Source organism: Pinus tabuliformis, chromosome Q (genome assembly GCF_031772625.1).
Source record: "Pinus tabuliformis cultivar Carrire ecotype Pingquan chromosome Q, CPIR1, whole genome shotgun sequence".
Classification (NCBI taxonomy): Eukaryota; Viridiplantae; Streptophyta; class Pinopsida; order Pinales; family Pinaceae; genus Pinus; species Pinus tabuliformis.
In genome coordinates, this window is record NC_142296.1 from 1179124619 (window position 1) to 1179145686 (window position 21068).

The 21068-nt window shown below is 36.1% G+C and overlaps 2 protein-coding genes across 13 annotated transcripts; one reads left to right on the forward strand and one right to left on the reverse strand.

The window, feature by feature from the left end:
• Positions 1-1848: 1848 nt before the first annotated feature.
• LOC149223898 (uncharacterized) lies at positions 1849-18202 on the reverse strand. 12 transcript variants are annotated; one of them, XM_089385951.1, is made up of 9 exons: positions 18047-18202; positions 17677-17877; positions 14837-14943; positions 12721-12791; positions 12417-12604; positions 2900-3024; positions 2622-2708; positions 2436-2528; positions 1849-2263 (listed from the first exon to the last, which is right to left on the reverse strand). In XM_089385951.1, exons 6-9 carry the CDS (start codon positions 2945-2947, stop codon positions 2066-2068), a joined length of 426 nt encoding a protein of 141 aa, XP_089242077.1. In that variant the 5' UTR covers positions 2948-3024; positions 12417-12604; positions 12721-12791; positions 14837-14943; positions 17677-17877; positions 18047-18202; the 3' UTR covers positions 1849-2065. The 12 variants fall into 12 exon arrangements, with proteins under 12 accessions (XP_089242077.1, XP_089242075.1, XP_089242081.1 ...); XM_089385949.1 differs by having other exon boundaries at positions 12721-12797; XM_089385955.1 differs by lacking the exon at positions 14837-14943 and having other exon boundaries at positions 12721-12797.
• LOC149223899 (uncharacterized) lies at positions 5829-14249 on the forward strand. Its single transcript, XM_089383688.1, is given in 6 exon segments — positions 5829-6179; positions 6340-6448; positions 10594-10619; positions 10622-11101; positions 11255-13008; positions 13910-14249. Coding segments are annotated over 5 exon segments (2673 nt in total). The 3' UTR covers positions 12962-13008; positions 13910-14249.
• Positions 18203-21068: the final 2866 nt, after the last annotated feature.

A 21068-nucleotide genomic window follows, 5' to 3' on the forward strand; every position in this document is an offset into this window, starting at 1 on the left:
GGGATGTTGGTTGATTGGGAGTCAAATTAGGACCAATGAACAAAAGTTGGTCAATGGTCATGACACTACAACAAAACCAACGATTTGCGCCAGATTTAACGCCAGATTTTAGTGCATTTTTTTTGTAATTGTGATGAGCAACCTGGTGCTAAATCTGGCTCTATTGTACAATTTTTAAAGCGTCCTTTTTTGCACCTGATTTTGCATCCTTTTTCACGCTAGATTTTGCATCATTTTTTACACCAAACTATGCATCATTTTTTGCGTCAAATTTTGAACTAAGATTTGCATCTTATTTTATGACAGGTTTTGCTTCTAGTTTTGTGTCATTTTTTGCATCTATTTTTCATTCTCTTTTGCTTCCTATTTTGTGTCATTCTTTGCTTCCATTTTTGCACCATCATTTGCATCAAGTTTACACTGTATTTTGAATCCAATTTAACGTCTTTTTATGCATCCATTTTGTGTCAGTTTTTGCATCTAGTCTTACGCCAAGTTTTGTATCTAGTCTTACACTAGTTTTTGCTTCTATTTTTGCACCAGCTTTGGTGCCTATCTTTGCACCATGTGTTGAATTTGATTTAGCACCAAATTTTGCATCCATTTTTGTGCCCATTTTTGCATCTTTTTTTGGACCATTTTTTACATCCACATTTACGTTTGATTTGTCTCCATTTTTCCCATCTCATTTTGCACCATATTTTGTGTCATTTGTTTCATCCAATTTTGCATCATTTTTAACACCATCTCTTGCATCTAATGTTACATCATTTTGAGCATCCAAATTTGCATTTATATTTGCATCTTATGTTGAGTCATGTGTTGTGTCCACCTTTGCATCTTATTTTGTGTCTAATGGTACATTCAATTTAGAGCCATTTTTTACGTCTACTTTTGTATTTGTTTTTGCACCAAGTTTTGCATCCAATTTTAAGCTATTTTAGGCCCCTTTTTGCCCCATTTTTTTGTGTCTACTTGTGTCCAATGTTGCACCATTATTTACACCGACTTTTTCATCCAATTTTGCATTTTTTTGGTGTCTAGTTTTACATCGTTTTCACCATCCAAATTTGCATCTTTTTTTGTCTCATTTTGTGTCCACATTTGCATATAATTTTGTGTCTGAGTTCGAGCCTAAATTTGCATGTGATTAGGAATCATTTTTTACATCCAATATGGCATCCTTGGTTTCACCTTTTTTCAGCCCCATTTTGCATCTTGTTTTATGTCTTTTCTTACATCTTTTTTTTTTCCTTTTTTGCACCCAAGTTTGCATCCCAAATTTACACCATTATTTGCATCATCATTTGGCATATTAATTTGTAACGTTTTTTGCTTCTTTTTAACGCTCAACTTTGCATCTTATTTTACATCTAGTTGTTGTCTTTTTTTGCATCTAATTTGGTGCCCATTTATGTGTCCTTGTTTTTGCCCAATTTGATATCATTTTGTATGCCATGTTTTGTTCCCTTCTTTATGTCAACTATTGCACAATTTTTCACTTCTAATTTAAAACACTTTGTATGTCAATTGTTTGCATTTTGTATTAATTCCTAGTTTAACATCCAATTTTACTTTCAATTTTGCATCCATGGTTACATCCGCATTTGACTTCTTATATAGAGTATATTTTTCTTTACATATATAACCCCCTTTATAGATTCATAGTGAAATATATGATAGTTTCTAAATATCATTAAAGCAGATATCACAATTCAAAATCATTTGTAAAGAAATTTAAGAGAAATTGACAACATCCATCCAAAAAAATAACAATGTGTCATTAACAATTTTCAAAACATGTATAAAATAGCAACATAATACTAATAAAATCAGTATTATTTTTAATCAAAACAAGTAAAATTCAAATATGATTAACAAATCAAAATATTTCATGAATATTGTTATTCTACGATAAATTAACAACATACATAAATCAAACTCATCGTATGATTACAAAATCAAAATGTCTCATTGATATAGGGTAAATTCACAACACCCATCTAAACATAACAATGTCATTCTACACAATAATTTCTTCATAAAAAACAATGCATGTGCATGCCTAGCTACCACCACCAAGATCATCCTCATGATTATCTTGACCATCCTCATTACTCTGATCCACATCATCACCAACACCGCAACTATCATCATCATCTCCTCCTTCACCACCATCATCCTCATCCTCATCCTCATCATCTCCTGATATATGTTGAACATAATTTGGATCATCGTCTTGGCAATCATTACCTATAGCATTCTGACAAAAAAAATCAATATTACATGTTAGTATTAATTACATAACACAACACATGTTTTTGTTATACAATGTTAACCATAAAATGAGGTAAGATATAATATCTAATAGTACTAAAAAATAAAATGAAAATATGGTTTAAAAGTATATTGGAAATCCAACTAAGATTACATACCATAGAGTCCATCCAAACAACAAATTCAACCCATCTCTTTTGCTGCAACACCTCCTTTTCCAAATGATTTGGAGGTCTTCCATATTTTATTTCCTATCAATCAGTAAATAGGGGGAAATTAGATAACAATGACTTTCTTCTAGTACAAAATTTATTAAAAAAATATCACATGTTTAATATACTTACAAAGGTTGTTATCAGTGCTTTTAAACCTTTCTGGCCACTACGATGAGTGACTTTTGTCTTGGTTAACCTCGCCTTGGATGCCTTGTCCTTAAACATAAACCAATTCAATTTATTTTCACACAAATACATGTCTAAGATACTTATAAGTATTAATACATTCTAAATAATGTTTAATGAAAAATTCAATACCTGAATTTTTATTTCATATATCTTATTTATAACATTTTAATGATTACAATAATACTCTTGTTACCAGATATTGTCAGAAGAAATCTTACAAGACCGCTACCTAAGAACATTGGACAGTTGAATGCATTAGTTAACATGTTTGAAGAATTATATCTTCAAATCTAGATCCATCTCATGTGATTCCCGTATGTGGTATAAATTGTCTTGAAGGTACCTGCATCATTCGACACAAAGCTATTCAACACAATCGTTAACAAAAAACATCACAACTGCACAATATGAACGGTGCATCAAAATTGGCATTCACACGTCTAAGGTCTTTTTGGCATATCTGGTGTGGGTATAAAAGGTTTCCATTAAATCTCGTAAGCCTTTTTAACTATTATAAATAAACCACTAAAGTAAAACAAACAAATCAGTTATAAGAACTGAAAAGAAAGCTTGAAAAAAGATTAACATTTTCTAAAAGGCAAACACTAGAACACACTTCAAAATACTTTTCCTAAAATACTTCTTCAACCTGGCATCAAATTTGAAGGGCATGGTCATATTTCAATATGAAGTCATACTATATTTTCAACCCTTCTATGTTGGCAAGTTAAAACTAATGTTCCACCAAGACTCCGAGATAGGGAGATGCATGTCTGGGGTGATGCACAGGGGGGGCGTGTGAGAGTACCCTCAAATTTTAGGTAAAATTAGGGGGCAGGGGGATATGGGGGTATATAATTTTTTTAATATATATATATATATATATATTCAATAATGAAAGCATAAATACATTGATCCGTACATGATTGAATTAAATAATGAAATACACTGATCCATACTCATCATTCATACTAATACATACATCATTCATTCATACACCACGAGATTCAATAATGAACTAGATTGATCCATATTCATCATTCATTATTCAACATTCTAGAATCTAAATTGATTTAAAAATTAAATTCATCATTCATCATTCTAGATTCTAAATTGATTTAAAATTTAAATTCGTGATTCTAGAATCTAATTAGTACTAACCAAAATAGACTATAATAGATACTTAAGCCTGAAGATTGGAATAGTAAATTGATATCACTCAAACTCAAAAAAAGTAAAGAGTGAAAGTCAAAGAATCAGTCTAAGGTCATCCATATCTAAAGTCAAGACTCGAAAGTTAAAACTGACGATTAAAAATGGCCAATGAGCATTTTAGGAGTGCCATGGAGGAGGAGGTGCAATAGTTAACTGGTAAGTCAAATAGTGCTGCGTAGCAAGCTGAGTAGACATAAGCTTGGTAACTCGAATGAGTGAGTTAGAGATTGCAAATTAGTTTAGGTTTTGATATTTGTTATGTGTTGTTCTTTTTAATTTTAATTTTTTTTTTATGGTTGTTTTATAATTTTTTTTAATTTCTATATTACAACAGTTACTAGAAAAAAAATTAAGCAGAACATGGCCCCCCTCAAAAGGGGTGCTTTTGGGCTTGGTGCTCTTGATTAAATGGTAGTTCCAAACCCTTATATATAATAGAGCCCAATGGAAACATTGAAATTCACTCATTCCTGAAATCCTAAAAATTGTTATGTCTGATGCATTTTGAGTGGAATCTGAAATTTACTTTCTCCATATGAAATAAAATGAGGTCAGAACCACTCTCAAACATCCTAAGTCAATTAATAGGGCCCTAGGGTTGAATGTTGAGCTTTCCCACTCATAAATTATTGTTTCAAGCAAAATTAAGGGGGAGCACCTAGCCCTTTTTTAGGGGAGCTGCCCAGAAGCACCCCTTTTGGGGAAACACATCCCCACAGTAGGGAAACGTTTCCCCCTGCGTCTCCCTGTGTCTCCCCAAAAGGGGGCATGGGGAAACATGTCCCTGAGCATCTTCCCATCCTAGGTGTGTGGGAAGCGTGGATATGTGCACCCCACCATAGGGGACACATCCTCATGGAACACTGGTTAAAATAAACTATTGTTTTCTTACAAAAGCAAAAAATGGATCAAAATTTTAACTATTTCGTATTTTATGTTTAGCACAATTGCAAGTCGTGTGGTAGTACTAAAATAGGATAGATAAACAGTAGTGTTTTTTATAATCACTACATAGTCGAATTCCTATCAATCTTATGTGGAAATGATGTAGCTTGAAGTATCTAAATGCAGTACCAAAGTAGAATTGATACCAATAACCAAACAAGGCAGTGACAACACAAACAAAATGGAGTAGTCTACCTAGGCGGTAGAATGGCCCGGTTTCCGGTACTGCCCGGAAAAATCTCCGACTCCGACCACCGGTAATTTCTCCGCTCCGCCCAGCTCCGCCACCCTTAGCGACCTCCGCCCAGCTCGGCCACCGTCGAACACTGACAGGTTCTGACATACATTCTGATTTCCATAGCGTCTTGCCGCCTGGAAGTGGAATTTGAATTTGGAAACAACCCGCCTTCTGCTCCCTCACCAATTCGACCCAGCATCCCTTGCAGTTCACCAGGTAACCAGATCATTTTGGAAAACCGGCTCCGCTTTCTGCCCTATGCTTTCTACGCTGTAGGGATCAGTTGCGTGCTCAACGTTTGGGGTTACAAATGTGCACTCTGCTACAGTTATGGCTAAAACATTTGCATCCAGGGTGATGGGGTTTGGATTCACTGAAATGGCGAAATCTTCGAGATTTGAAGTGAAAAATTAGGTACCGGGTTTAGTGGTTCTCAGCATGAACATGAGTCTAACCCAGCAACTCAGCGAGAGGATGGAGCTGCCAGAAACAAAGTCACTAGCTAGACAGAACACAGAAAAACAATCAGAGGGAAGCCAGAGTGAATCCAAGGTCAAAATAGGCTCAGAAACTGGAGGGCTTTCTGCAATAACCAATTGCAAACAACAAGAAGTAGAATGGAATAAAGTCATGAGAATGTGGGAGGCCCATTCGGAGGGACACATTAGGTTATCCAATGAACAGATGACAGTTCTGAATGCCGTTTCAAGAGGGGAATATGTGTTTCTTACAGGCTGTTGAGTGGGTTAATGGGCCAGATTGTTGATTTTGTTAGGGATGATATGCAGTTGAGAGCTATTAGTCCAACAGGGTTCTGGCCAAAGGTGAGATTTCTATATGGGGTCGAAAGGATTATCACATCAGAATCCTGGCATGTTTATGAAGGTGAAGTGAAAGTGGCTACCCGAACACAGGTGCCATTAATTTTAGGATGGACTATTACTGTGCACAAGTGCCAAGGGATGACATTGGAGAGGTTGGAGACAAATCTTCAGGCATTTGATTATGGCATGGGATATGTAGCTCTTTCCCGCGTGAAGAGTTTAGATCGGCCGAGGTTTACAAGATTTAAACCATCTAAGATCAAAGCACACCCAAAGGTGCTTGATTTCTATCAGAAACTTACCAGCAGTGGGGGGATACATCGATGATAAAGAAACAAAACGAATCCCCTACCCAGACTTCACAGTTTTGGTGACATTATTAGCCTTCACACATCTCCAGTAATTTGACTTGGGTTTCAATATTTATTTGTGATAGGGAGATGGTAGTATTATAGAAGCTATCTACTTGAATCTGGTTGAACATCCTACTGTATATCGATCTCAATTTGACAGAGAAGTTGTTTTCTTAAAACCTGAGAAGTACAGTAATGACTGAGTTATCAAGAAGATAAACTTTTGCAATCTGGTAATGTTATTATGGATTTTGGTTCGATGTTCAAACACTATGTTAAAGATATATATCAGTTATAATTAATCTTAGAGTATTAAGTTTCTAGTCCAACGATCAGAAAGTAGGAAGGCAGAAATGTTGCTGTCCCCTATTTTTGGTTATATGCGAGAGTATTTGATATTATGTTACATTTTGTTTACATAGGCGTATGGCATTGTCACCAGACCTGATTATTGCATCATATTAACTAATTACCACACCTTATTATTGCATCATATAACTTATTTTTCATATATATACTGACGAAATGTTTGACGAAATGCCTGAGAAGATTTCATTGCCTTAGAACAAAGAAAAGGCAGTGAAATCTTCTCAGGCATTTCGTCAAACATAGGGTTGTGTACTATGGAGAGAAAAATAGGTGGTCTAGAAAAATAGGAGTAGATATACACTAGGAGAGAGGGAGATGCCCTTCATCAAGCAAAAGGGCGTCAAGTAGGAGGGGCAGAAGGGAACAATCTGCATCTGCTGTTGCCCCAGATGGAGATGCAAATCCAAGTGAGTCTAAAAAAGGGGATGGTGCTTCAATCTGGATCAAGCAATGTGGGTCGGTCACAAAGCTTGTAATCTCTGAGCATTATTTGGCAGATGTGTTGTCTGAGAAGGCCCACCATGAGAGCAGCAGGTCTGGTAGGCATAGCAGGAGGATGAGCCGCGTCGGTGTGTGGAGACCCCATTTGGAGAGTATTTCTGAGGTTGCTACTCTCTGATGGATTGAGTTGATTGTTAGATCAGAGCATTGGAAGCTCAATTTTAATTTCAATTTTATTTGGTGGTTTAGAAGACAAGAAGATTATGTGAGCTCTAAGGAAAAACAACAGGTGGTTTGACCTTTTTTAGGGACTCTCTACTTTTGGGTGCAATGAATTCATTGTGCCAAAAGTTCCTCACAGAGATCCATTACTACCCACAAGGTTTCTTATGATCCCTAATACCCCTCTTGGGGTGAGCAGCATATTTACCATTGAAAAATTGGGCCTCATATGAGGTTGCTGCCAATTACAGCTGTATATGAGAGTCTGAAGAAATTGCACAGAGCTTAGATGAGATGTACAGTAGCCTTCTGGCTTTCCCTTTGTCTTTAAGTGTGAAGATCTTGTCACATGGCTTGAAATTTCTTCTTCAATGCTGAAATTGGGATCTCATCTGATGTTACCAGTCTGGAATTGAAGGCTTGAAAAGGTTGAAAATCTTTCAGGGCTACAATCTTCTGAAATGGAAGTGTGTCTCTTTTGGGCATCAGCAGCCTCAGGCTAACTTTTGATGGTGTTGGTGTGTTGTCTGTGAGTGATAAAGAGATCTGATTTATTATAATTGTGTTTCTTCTTCCTTGTACATACCCAATATAGTTGTCCTCAATGGAAAATTGTTAATGTCTTTCTTGGTTGATGCAAAGAGCATTACTATTATGATGTATAGGTTGGTTGTTTCTGTAATTATGGATCTCAAAAGAAGAGTCAAATTGATGGGAAAGTTTCTCAGAGAAGATATCCATCCATTAAAAGCCCAACTGCACCTCCAATTCTTTTCTCAAGATACAAATAAGGACGGACTGAATTGTGACAGCAGCTACTTTATTAATTTTCATTTTGTTTCTTTCCAATGAATGAATTCAGTTCTGCTACAAAACCAGGGCTTCCAGCACAAATGTGTGTTATTTTATGCTTTGTACCAGGTCTTGCCGGATATTTATAGTAAAAAATGCATGCTTTCATAACTAGACATGGAATCATAAAGCTACATACCTCATAATCACACATACATGAACAACCATAAAGCTACGTACTAACTCATAGTCACAAAATTGACAGAGACCTCCATCTTGAGTGAATGAAAGAAATTTCCTAACTAGACATGGAATCATAAAGCTACATACCTCATAATCACACATACATGAACAACCATAAAGCTACATAATAGCTTGTAGTCACAAAATTGACAGAGACCTCCTTCCTAAGTGAATGAAAGAAATTTCCTAACTAGACATGGAATCATAAAGCTACATACCTCATAATCACACATACATGAACAACCATAAAGCTACATACTACCTCATAGTGTCACAAAATTGACAGAGACCTCCTTCATGAGTGAATGAAAGAAATTTCTAATTAGACATGGAATCATAAAGCTACATACCTCATAATCATGCATACATGAACAACCATAAAGCTACATACTACCTCATAGTCACAAAATTGGCACAGACCTCCTTCCTGAGGGAAGGAAAGTAATTTCCTAACTAGACATGGAATCATAAAGCTACACACCTCATAATGACACATACATGAACAACCATAAAGCTACATACTACCTCATAGTCACACATACATAAACAGAGTGGTAATGCTTATTGACACCATGCCAACAATGGATAACCTGACATTTGATGACTTTGGACCGGTCTCTTCCTGAATGAAATAAAGTTATTTCCTAGACATGGAATCATAACGCTACATACCTCATAATCACACATACATGAACAACCATAAAACTACTTACTGCCTCATAGTCACACATACATAAACAGAGTGGTAATGCTTATTGGCACCATGCCAACAATGGATAACCCGACAGTTGATGACTTTGGACCTCGTTGTTTGATTTAGATTCATAATGCTATTGGACCTTATGGTTACCAATATACAAAGGGATAAACCTCATAGTCACACATACATAAACAGAGAGTGGTAATGCTTATTGGCACCCTGCCAACAATGGATAACCCGACATTTGATGACTTTGGACCTCGTTATTTGATTTAGATTCATAATGCTATTGGACCTTATGGTTACCAATATACAAAGGGATAAACATGTTTTGAATGAATGTCAAAGAGCCCCCCAACTCCAATGGTTTTTCAGACTGGTTATGATTTGAAACCCTGCTTCGTCTGAAACCCCAAGTGTAGAAGATAGTTTTGATTTTGAAATGCTAATAGTATTGACAGTGGATGTCAACAATATCACTGACTGCCCTGCATATGCTCTTCCTTGATTATGATATTGAAGATAGGCCAAGGAAATTATACCAATGAGATAGATCTATGCTTCAGAGAATGAAGATCAATGGATACTCCTGGACTTATTATGGAGATTGAAGACACAGCAAAAGTATGACATTCCTTAGAAGTGAAGTCAGATGATCTTTGGTATCATAGAGATTTGTTCCTTTCACTTCTTCATAGGCACCTTACTAGCTAGTGCCAGTGAGAAGTATCAGTGAGTTCTGAGGGAGCAACATATCTTTTCTTACTATGCCAACTATATGCCCTAGACTTGAATCTAAACGGCGAATTGTCAACAATGGTGTCTTGTCACTTAGTTTTGATTTTGAAATGCTAATAGTATAGACAGTGGATGTCAACAATATCACTGACTGCCAGAACAATCTGCCCATGCATATGCTCTTCCTTGATTATGATATTGAAGATAGGCAACGGAAATTATACCAATGAGATAGAGAAGCTTTGAATAATGTATTTTAAATTTGAATATTTTAATACAAATATGGTCAAACATTTTATAATTTTCATATGCCATTTTAAAGATTAATAAGATTCAACAAAATTCATGCAGAATATATAAAATCTAAAATAGTATAAAAATCCCAAAAATTAAAATATTTCAACAAAAATATGTATGATTTGCTATTTTAAAAAGCAGATTTTGCTGGATTTCACACTTATAAATCCCTCTAGATTTTCTTATTATAATGATCATGATATTGTGATTATCATTACAGTGATGGTGGTGGATTGATGATTTATATGAACACCATTTTTATTACAGGCATGAGACCAGTGACTTGGCCATTGTGGTAACAAAACATTCGTTGAGGATTCTAGATAAAGGTGACATTGGAGGACAAAAACAAATGGTTCATTAATGTTTCTAAGCGGCATACGCAAAAGGAATTAGTTCATACAGATTCACAATGGGATGCCAGGGTTGATGTTGAGAACACAATTACTGAGAACAGTGATCAATTGTGCAGAGAAAAATGCTATGGGCAATGTTTAGTGGATAATTCTTTCATAGTCCCAACCTCGATCTACAGTGCATGAGCATGTCAATAGAGAATTGATGTCTGACATAAATATAGAGAAATGATGTCTGACATAAATATGGACTCTGAGCTTACACCAATTGATAAGGCCGAACATCCTTTCCCTAATGTCCCAGAAAACAAATCTGAAACCTCTATTATCCAGGAACCTGCTCAGTTGTTTATGGTTCCAGAGAGAAATTCTGAAAAAGACTCCCTATGTGATCCTGTGACAGATAATGATATGTATCTTGATGAAAACTGTAATGGTCAAGTGAATGAACAAGGATCTCTGCCAAGGAAGCAAAATGATAAAATTGTAGAGGAACTACCTGGAACGAAAATAGGATGCAAGGATGGGCAGTTGAAAGCAGTAGAAGAAGTGCCAACAAAGAAAAAGGCTGAAAAGGCTGCAAGGAGCGGAAAATCAACGAAGCCGACTCCATTGGCCAAAGCACAGTCACAGGCCCAACAATCACTTTCCTTTAAAGCAAGTCTGCAAAAGACCAGAAAGGACAAGGTATTAATATTTTCTTTTTAAATTTTCCCACTTTTATTAAGTTTCTCTTTACAAAATCTGGAAGGAGCTGGTTTATTCTAGCTGCATTGTGCTGGATTATGGTCAAAAGTATATATTGTTAACATGATTTTTTGGTGGAGAGATTCTATTCAGGAAGAGGAGGAGAGTAAACGGATTGAAGATCCGAAGACACAGAGACAACGAATTGCAGGAAAGACAGCTACAAGTGCAAATAAACTGGCAACTAACTCCCATCTGCCAAAGCATCAACAACTGAAGCCTGTACCAACAAGTGAATTATCTGTAAGTTATCAGAAAATTCAAACAAGTCCTCTCCTAACTCGTGCACAGTCTCTTCCGAAGCCTCTCAAAAAAGATTCCAATGAAGCAATATATAGATTGAGTTCACATAAAGAGACATCAAACCATTTGAGGGATACTGTTAGTCAGTCGATTTCTTCTCAGTCGGGACTCAAAAGAGAAGATTCCAATACCTCAAGACAGTCAAGGTTAGTTTCTCCAGCTAAACAAACTACAGTTAATGTTAAGAAGAGCAGTAAACAAATTACTTCTAGCAAGACAGAAATCGGAGGTAATGTAAAAGCTAATGATAAATCATCCGTTTCTTCCAAGACTGTTACAAAGGTCTTCCACGAAAAGGCCATGGATTCAAATGGGTCAAATATTTTAAACAAAGAAAATGGCAGCATCTCTAATGTTAAGAAGAGCAGCAACCAGACTCCAGTTTTACGGATGGAGAAACAGGGTGATACACTAAAGGTCAATGTCGTTGTTTCAGAGCCAACTGCAAATGACTTGGATAACCCGAATTCAAAGAAAAACCAGTCACTCGCTGCAAACAAGATCGCTTTACCTGTAAGAAAATTAAATGGTGGGTCCTTAAAAGTTCCCTTAGATTTGAAAGGCAGACAGAAAAATCACCCAGGTAGTTCAGCCATGCAGGCCCTTTGCAATGATGAAGAAAGTAACCTGGATAATAGTGTGGTAAATGGCAAGTCTAAGGAACATACAGATGTATGTGTTACAGATAAGCATATTAATGAATCCAAATCACAAAATGGGGAAAATAATCAGCCATTGAAAGCAGACTATTGGAAGACAATAGAAGATAAAGAACAGGTAGAAGGATCTAATCTGGATTATAGTTCTGGAAAGAGAGGAAAGGGTTCAATCTATTCGGGGGATTTAGCTACTCGAGATTCAACCAATTCATTATCTATCTTGAAGTTGGACCGTGTTCAGCAGTCTAGAGATTATCATGGCGCAACAGTGGATGGTTTAGTAGATGAAAGACCTGAGAATGTTGAGGTCACAGAAGCTGCCTCAACTCCTCTAATTGAAGTGGCTATGTCAGACTCTCCGAATTCTAGGCAGCTTGATGTACAGCCAGATCGCAAGAACAGCTTTCAATCTTCATCTTTTAAACTCCAGAGATCTGATCTTGAGGAACCTTCTGAAGCAACGGTTGTGCATGCCTCATCTCTTGATGATCCAGATTCAAACAATTTTGAGTTCAGATTAATACCTGAAAACGATGTCCCCTCTGAAGAAATATGTACTCCAAAGTTACATAATTTTGAGTTTGGCAAATCTCTTACCATTGTCTCCAATTCTCCAAATGCAAGGCCACAGTTACAGAGAGTAGCTCAGGTCCCACCATTGGTCTCCCCTGTAACTGACAATAAAAAGTTGGATTCAGCACATTCCCGTAGAAAGTGGGGCAATTCAGAAAACACTGCCAAAGGATTCAGAAGACTTCTGATGTTTGGCCGAAAATCCCGAAATTCTCATGCTGAAAAAGATGTGGATGGCTCAAGAGAAGGACGGGTCCACGTTTGAGAAGATTGAGTCGATACCAAGAGAAGGAAATGAAATTGGCAAACAAGGTAATAACTGTGACTCTAACCTTTAGTGTTTTCAGAATTAAATTAGTTGGATGTCTTTTTATGCCATTGACCTACTGCTATTTTCTGAAATTTTGTTAACTCTCTTCCAAAATTGATTAACTTATATCCTACAGCTTTTAGATTGGACGAATCTAATCTGACATATGTGATTGCATTGTTCTACTCAGATCAATTATAGAAAATACAGATAAAGACAAAGCTGTCAAATGCGATAAGATTCATTAACCAGTGAAACTCATTAATCCGAACCTAGAATCAGATTTACTCTTGAAACCATTACCAATTAAAAGACAAAGATGACACTTAGCTTAATAGATCCGATGTGTATATTATTCACATAGAAACTAGAAGGTAGAGGAACTGGAGAACATAGAAAGACACAGATACACCAAAGGATGCAATCAAATGGTTGAGAATGAACTGCAGACTGTAAAGATGCTTTTCTTGCTGCAGTATCAAAGCAAGTGTTACCACTCCAAATTAATCAAAATCCATCAGCTCTCAAGGAATATGATTCCCAGATCCTAATGGGCTAGGAAATTTCATAACAGAAAACTGTGGACCACAAATCCAGGATACTGAATTCAGGCTAGTCCCATCATTTTGTAATTCAACAAGATTTAACAAGCCAAACATCCATTGGAAATTTTCACTAACAGCACTTTCCACCCTCCATTTTTGCAGTGCACAGTAGTAGAGGTTATATTTGTGATGATGGTTACATGGATCTACTGGTTTTGTCCCTAAAAAAGTTTTGAAAATAAAAGTAGCACCATTGTTGTTGAGTGAATTGGGCTTTAGAATAGCTGCTCAGTCTATATAGTTCTAGATATAGATCTTTCTAATTACTAAATATTATGTTGCTGTTGTTGTTGTTCAGCATGGCAGCTTCTCATCAATTGTCTTCACATCTGTCTGGAACAAAGTCAGAGATGTAAAAGTATCATCATGACGATGGCTTTCTGTTATATTGGTCCTTCCATGAATAGGAAGCCACTATGAGTTTCAATTATTTATTTGTTATAAAGTAAATTATTCCCGTTTGTACACGGTCCAAAGGATTTATTTAGAACCTGTGTGTATTGTGTATATGGAGAGTGTTTTTATTTATTTGTGGTGGAACTGTTTTTCCACCAAAAGAAGGTTTTTGCTATGATTGTTTATTAGATCTTTTACGTTGAAAATCATATGAGATCACTCTATGTTATATTCTTAGCCGATTTGCCTGTTAGTTCTTTCTTACTGCGCTTTGTTGTATTATGAGGTAATATGTCACAGAGAAGCAATGTAGATTGATGCCATTCATTCAAAGTTCAAACTGACTTTGTTGTATAGGAATGTGCCAGTCGACCTATGTGTTAATGTTATACATAATGCAGAGGAACAAAGTCTTATACATCGTGAGCCATATGAACTGTGTAGAGCCAAGAGCCATCGGTAATAGACTTGGCAGTAACAACATACCAAGCAGCTCTGCTACTGTTGTTCAATGAAGCTACAAAGATGAGCTGTGTAGAAATTAAATCTCAACTAAATTTGGAAGATGAAGATCTTATTCAACTTCTGTATTTAGTTTCATGTGGCAAGATCGAGATTCTTCTAAAGGAACCTAGCACTGCAACAATATCTACAAGTGATAATTTTGAATTCAATCCTCCCTTTTCGCACAAGTTGAAAAATATTAAGATTCCACTTACAGATATGAATGCAAATGAGAGGAATAGAGTGATTGAAAATGTAAAAGAAGACAGACATTTCTGAATAGATTCAACAATAGTTCTCATCATGAAGGCTAGAAAAATCTTACCTCAGCAACAACTATTGAGTGAGTGTGTTGAACAGTTCCAAAGCACATTCAAGCCCGAACTTAAAGCAATAAAATCCAGAATTCAGGACTTGATCTCAAAGGAGTACCTAGAACGTGACAATGAAAACAGTAATTTATTCAGATATATAGCCTAATATCACTGATTGAGATGCAAGTCGAAAACAAATCTGTAATGCAACATATGGTTAATTTTGTTTTATTTTAGAGAAATAAAACATATCACAGATTGGATTTTCCATGTGAGTTCGACTGACTAACATAGAAATACTCCGTTTTGCAATAGAGGATGAAGAAGTTTTCCAGGTCAGCTAATCAGTCACCCAGTTCTACCTTAAAGAGGAGGGACTTAGATAATGCACGGTTTTTGTGCCACAACTCATCAGAGGAGAGAACACTGCTCGACTCATGCTACTGTTCCTTAAATTTTGTTTTATGTTTCAGACAGGGAGTTCCATCCCTTCGTCTACAAGGAAATAACATAAAGTGGCGATGGATCGATATAGAAGTTAAAATTATTTGGATCTAAAGGAGTGGTGGTTTTATCCACTACTCCAGCTAGTGCCTAAAAAATATAAAATTTGGGTTTGGTGGTTGTGAATTCCATTATCACTGAAGGTAGGTATAGCCTAATTTTGGTGTCCACCAGAAACCTATCAATTACTTTGGCTATACCCTCTTTACCCTTCCTTTCATTACACCAATCTTACAAATAGCATGCACTTTCAGAACCTAGTCAAAGAGCCCCCAACTCCAATGGTTTTTCAGACTGGTTATGATTTGAAACCCTGCTTCGTCTGAAACCCCAAGTGTAGAAGATAGTTTTGATTTTGAAATGCTAATAGTATTGACAGTGGATGTCAACAATATCACTGACTGCCAGAACAATCTGCCCATGCATATGCTCTTCCTTGATTATGATATTGAAGATAGGCAAAGGAAATTATACCAATGAGATAGATCAATGCTTCAGAGAATGAAGATCGGTGGATACTCCTGGACTTATTATGGAGATTGAAGACACAACAAAAGTCTGATATTCCTTAGAAGTGAAGTCAGATGATCTTTGGTATCATAGAGATTTGTTCCTTTCACTTCTTGATAGTCACCTTACTAGCTAGTGCCAGTGAGAAGTATCAGTGAGTTCTGAGGGAGCAACATATCTTTTCTTACTATGCCAACTATATGCCGTAGACTTGAATCTAAACAGCGAATTGTCAACAATGGTGTCTTGTAACTTAAAAAAAAAAACTCAACAGTGCCTTGTGGATCTTAAATTCAACAAGTTTATTTATGCTGGTCTCTGTAAGATTACAGTCTTCATTAGGGGTTCTTTCCATGGTCATATAAGATGATGCCATTTGATGCTATTGGTTAGATTACATATAAACATCGAATTCTCAAAAATGGTGTCTTGTCACTTAAAAAATACTCAACGGTGCCTTATGGATCTTAAACTCAACATGTTTATTTATGCTGGTCTCTGTAAGATTACAGTCTTCATTAGGAGTTATTTCCATGGTCATATAAGATGATGCCATTTTGACGCTATTGGTTAGATTACATATATATGGAGTATCGATTCCATATTAACTATGCATCAATGCCAAAATATGTCGCAGAGAAGCAATGCAGATTGATGCCATCAAACTTTGCAGTCTGATGAGCTTCAATAAAGTTTGCCAGGATAGAATCCAGCCTGGTTTATGGCCCTGCATACCTCCCGTTTGACGCTTAGATAAATTAGGACTTATTTATTTTCTAGGCTTCTGCTATTAGTCTCGTCTTCATTGTATCAGGTTTATCTGTTATTATAACCCTTGAAAATCTGATAAGGAAATCCAAGAGATGCTTCTCCATATTTGTGAATGGCATTCTTCGTAAAACTGTTGACATAGACTAGTGCACCTAAATCTGGGGCATTTAAACTGGTTACCTACTAACACGTAACCAGAACCAGCCAGATGCTCGTCTTCATTGTATCAGGTTTATCTGTTATTATAACCCTTGAAAATCTGATAAGGAAATCCAAGAGATGCTTCTCCATATTTGTGAATGGCATTCTTCGTAAAACTGTTGACATAGACTAGTGCACCTAAATCTGGGGGATTTAAACTGGTTACCTACTAACACGTAACCAGAACCAGCCAGATGCTCAACAACATTGGCTACAAACAATTGAGATAATCACCCCTTTGTTATTTTATCATTCGTCATTCTGTTAAATCTGAAATCTTATTTGTAGTCTCTCCTTTTCAGCGAATACCTTTAAGCACTCCAGCATCAATATATAGTTTTAGTCCCATTAACCTAATTTCCTTTCATCATTTGTGGACATTTATATAATTTATTTCTTTATTCCGAAATTCTTCTTAAAATTATTATTTCCATTTCTTTATGAACCTTCTGCTGTCGAGCAATTGGTGTTATTTTGAGCAAAATAATTTGTAAACGAAGTTTCTTGGTTAGTGAAAAGCCCGCCAAAAGTACCTCTACACCAAGTAGATCCCTGGAAAGTGTCTATCTCTCAATGTTAGTGACATCTCAACGCATTCACCCATTCGGGAGCTTTCGTAGGCAGTTAGCGTCATATGTAGAGCATCTAGCTCGGCGGGCCTCACAGTTTGTGAGGAAGAGTAATCAGATCGCAGAGTATTTGCTTATTTCACTCCTTTCGGAAAACCTATAAATTTTTTAAAGTAACTGCTACTTACGAATCATAAGTTTTTTAAAATAAATTCTACTTAGTTTCAGATTTTTAGATTTTTAAGGGGTTTTACCGACCCAGAAATAGAGATTCAATAAATGGAAGAGAAGCTTACTGATGGTGACATCGTCGTCGGGGCTCTGGAGCATCTTGTCCATTCCCTTGGGGCCGAGTGAGGTGCGGAGGATTCTCGCAACGGACCTGGCGGCCGCAATGTTGGCCTTCTGAGCATCTAAGCCTCTGATTCGGGTCTTCTCCTCCTGCTCCTTTATTATGATAAATGGCCTCCCGTACTCATCAAATGCCAGCGCCATCCCTGCAAACAGTAACAAATTGCAGCACAGAGATTAAAACCTAAACATACAAGAGTGGCTGCTAAAAACACACTGGATTTTGAACCAGAAACCTGAAATGCGTGTACTCCTCTCTGTGTGGAAGACTGAATGTGCGGGTGTAAATCCATTGAAGTTAAAAATGGAACATACCTTGGCGCCGTCAATGGACTGAAGAACCGATCGTGGGGTTCGAGTGTCTGCTACTGGTGAAACCCTAATTCGCAAATCTCTGCAATCTCGTTTTCGCTCCCGCCCTGCGAAAAGCGAACAGATCCTCCTTCTTGTTCTAGAATGTAAACGAAGTTTGGGTTGGGAGGGGGCGAACAGATCCTCCTTCTTGTTCTAGAATGTAAACGAAGTTTGGGTTGGGAGGGGTCTTGTAAAGAAAAGTAAAGCTTTACCTTTTTTCAAAAATGCTAATTTCATAGTGAAAAACAGTAAATACATTTTTTTATTTTCACATCACTAGTTAAGTAGCTATATAATGTTTTTGGTTCTTGGTTAGGTTGGAAAATATTTATAATAATATAATTTTATGGTTGTTGTTTAAGTTTATTAGGTGTTATTAAAACAATAAATACATTTTTTTTATTTTCACATCACTAAAGAAGTAACTATATAATGTTTTTGGTTATTGGTTAGTTTAGAAAATATTTATAATAATAATAATATAATTTTATGGTTGTTGTTTAAGTTTATTAGGTGTAATTTTTTTTAATTTCAATTTAATAATTTTTAAATGGAAAAATATGATTTTAATTTGGTTGTATTGAAAATATTTATATGTTTTTACATATAAGGTGGGTGCAAACAAAGGAGAATATATAGTAAGTCTACTTAATAGTTAATAACAAGTGTTAATTTCTTAAAATTATATGATAAATTTGAAAGGAGTAGGGTATGTATCTTTTTTCGGGTGAAATATATTAAAATTATTGTGTGAATGGGATTGTAAGACCCTATACTTTCATCCTGGGAAAATATAGTCCTCTCTTAGCCACTTGCATAGTTTAGATTGTCATAAGCAAAGTAGGTACATTGTCTTAAGATGTAAACATTTCATTTTAAGCAGTGTCATAATGTGGTTTCAGCGAAGCATTAAAAGATGGAATGAGCATGCACATTTGGGATGCTAGTGTTATATTCAGCTTGAGGCATGATTGCACGTCTAAGAAGACTCTAACAAGGGTTGCAGAGGAGAGGTTCGGGGATTGTAGTCTCACTTAGAAGTGTATACAAGCAAGTTAAGCCCTATGAGAAGTTGTGAAACAAAATTAAGGGATTTGACAAGTTGCACGAAGGCAACTTAGTAGTGGTACTAAGTGAGCAATCCTTGATTCAACTTGATACTCTCTCCTTGGCACTACCACTTTGTAAGATGGAGAAGAAATGTGAAATAGATGTGCAACCCACTAAAGAAGTTGAAGGTTGTTGTATTGTATATCGGTGGTTATGTCATGATGTGAAGGGAAGTGTTGGAACTTGGAAGGTGACCATTAGAGTAGATTTACCATGGAGTGCAAGGAGGTGCAAGGATCTGATAAGGAGGGAACTACATAAATCTAACAAGTAGGCCATATTGGGTTAGGATATTACTATTTTGGGACATCCAAAGTTGAAGGTGCATTTTATGGAGGTGCAGTCGAAGTGCTTGGGTGCGTGCCACAGCGTAAGGGTATCTAGGACTTTTAGTGTGTGTTAGTGGTGTTAGTGCATTGTGTTTGATCAACACTAGCTAGAATGTGTTCCATGAAGGAAAAAATCCCACAAATTTGGGATGACTTAACCATTTGGCATTTAAGGTGTGTTATGTCCTAGTTTTGAGGAGACAATTAGAACCATCTTAGAGTGTGATGGGTTGTGCCATGGACTTAGGTCCACTTATATGGGTTGAGGTGTAAAGGTACCGTGTGAGTTGAGGAAAATGATTACAATGCTTACCTATATAAAGTGTTTATGATATAAGATTAATAAGTTTTTGTTGGAGAATGGAAGAGGAGGATAAGAAAAGAGAGGCATTAAGGTTTGTTGTAAATCAATCAAAAGGAACGAACTTGTTAATCTTATTAGCAAGATTGTTCAAGTTGTCTCTTCAATAGGAGTGAATTTTGGCTAGGACTAGGGAGTTAAGCATTGATTGGGTACTCTGGAAATCCAAGACCTAACATATCCAAGCTAGTCCATTAAATAGATTCATCTTGGGCAAGGGTTGTTAAGACTAAGGTGCAAATATCCCCTCTGCTCAAACTATTTAACATGCAAAGTTGGATCTGATTCTTCAACTTGTCCTGACGATGAACCACACTGGTTGGTTCGAAACGCCTAAACAAATGATATATCTTGTGATTTACGCTAGAAAAATTTCTCGTAAACTACACATTAAGAAAGTTTGTGCACTCCTATATGGATAAACATGCTTATTATCTTTCATGAGTTTCATCAAATATTTAACATATTATTCATCAACTTTATTTAGATATTCATCATTTCCAATTAACAAATATACATTAAGCAAGTTCATGCACTCTTATATCGATAACATGCTTATTATTTTTCATGAGTTTCATTAAAGATTTAACATATTATTCATCAACTTTGGATTTGGCGAGGATGAATTCTAGTATATTACCAAGTGTGTTTTTTTCAATTGTAGTTCTTACTTTCATGATTAATTTGGTTGTAATTTTTACTTCCACGATTAATTTAGTCTAAGTTCTCTAGGTAGTCATTAATGATCTATTCAGTGCTATGTGGGGGTTTTACTTTTCAACAAATATGAAGTATCTATGTTACATTGGGACCTAGTGACCTTGTTGAAAAACCCTAGCAAACATCTTTGAAACCATTTACTAGCACTAGTTGAACTTGAGATATCTCAAAAACTAAAAGGAACAAATAAGGGTTGCTTTGCCAATCCACTCATAACCTAATCCACTTTGGTGTACTTATATTCTCAAAGTGAATCAAATACCAAGAATGATCTATGTTTGCTAAAACCTATAATCACATTGTTTCCCTAATAGCAACTAAAAACTTCTATACCCAGTTGTTGAACTTTTGCAACCAATTATAAACCTTCAACAAGAAGTAGTTTTCTAACGAGAATTATTGCCATATCTTCCTTGGTTTTACGAGGAAAAAGAAATAAAATTTCATTTGTTATCAAAGGTAA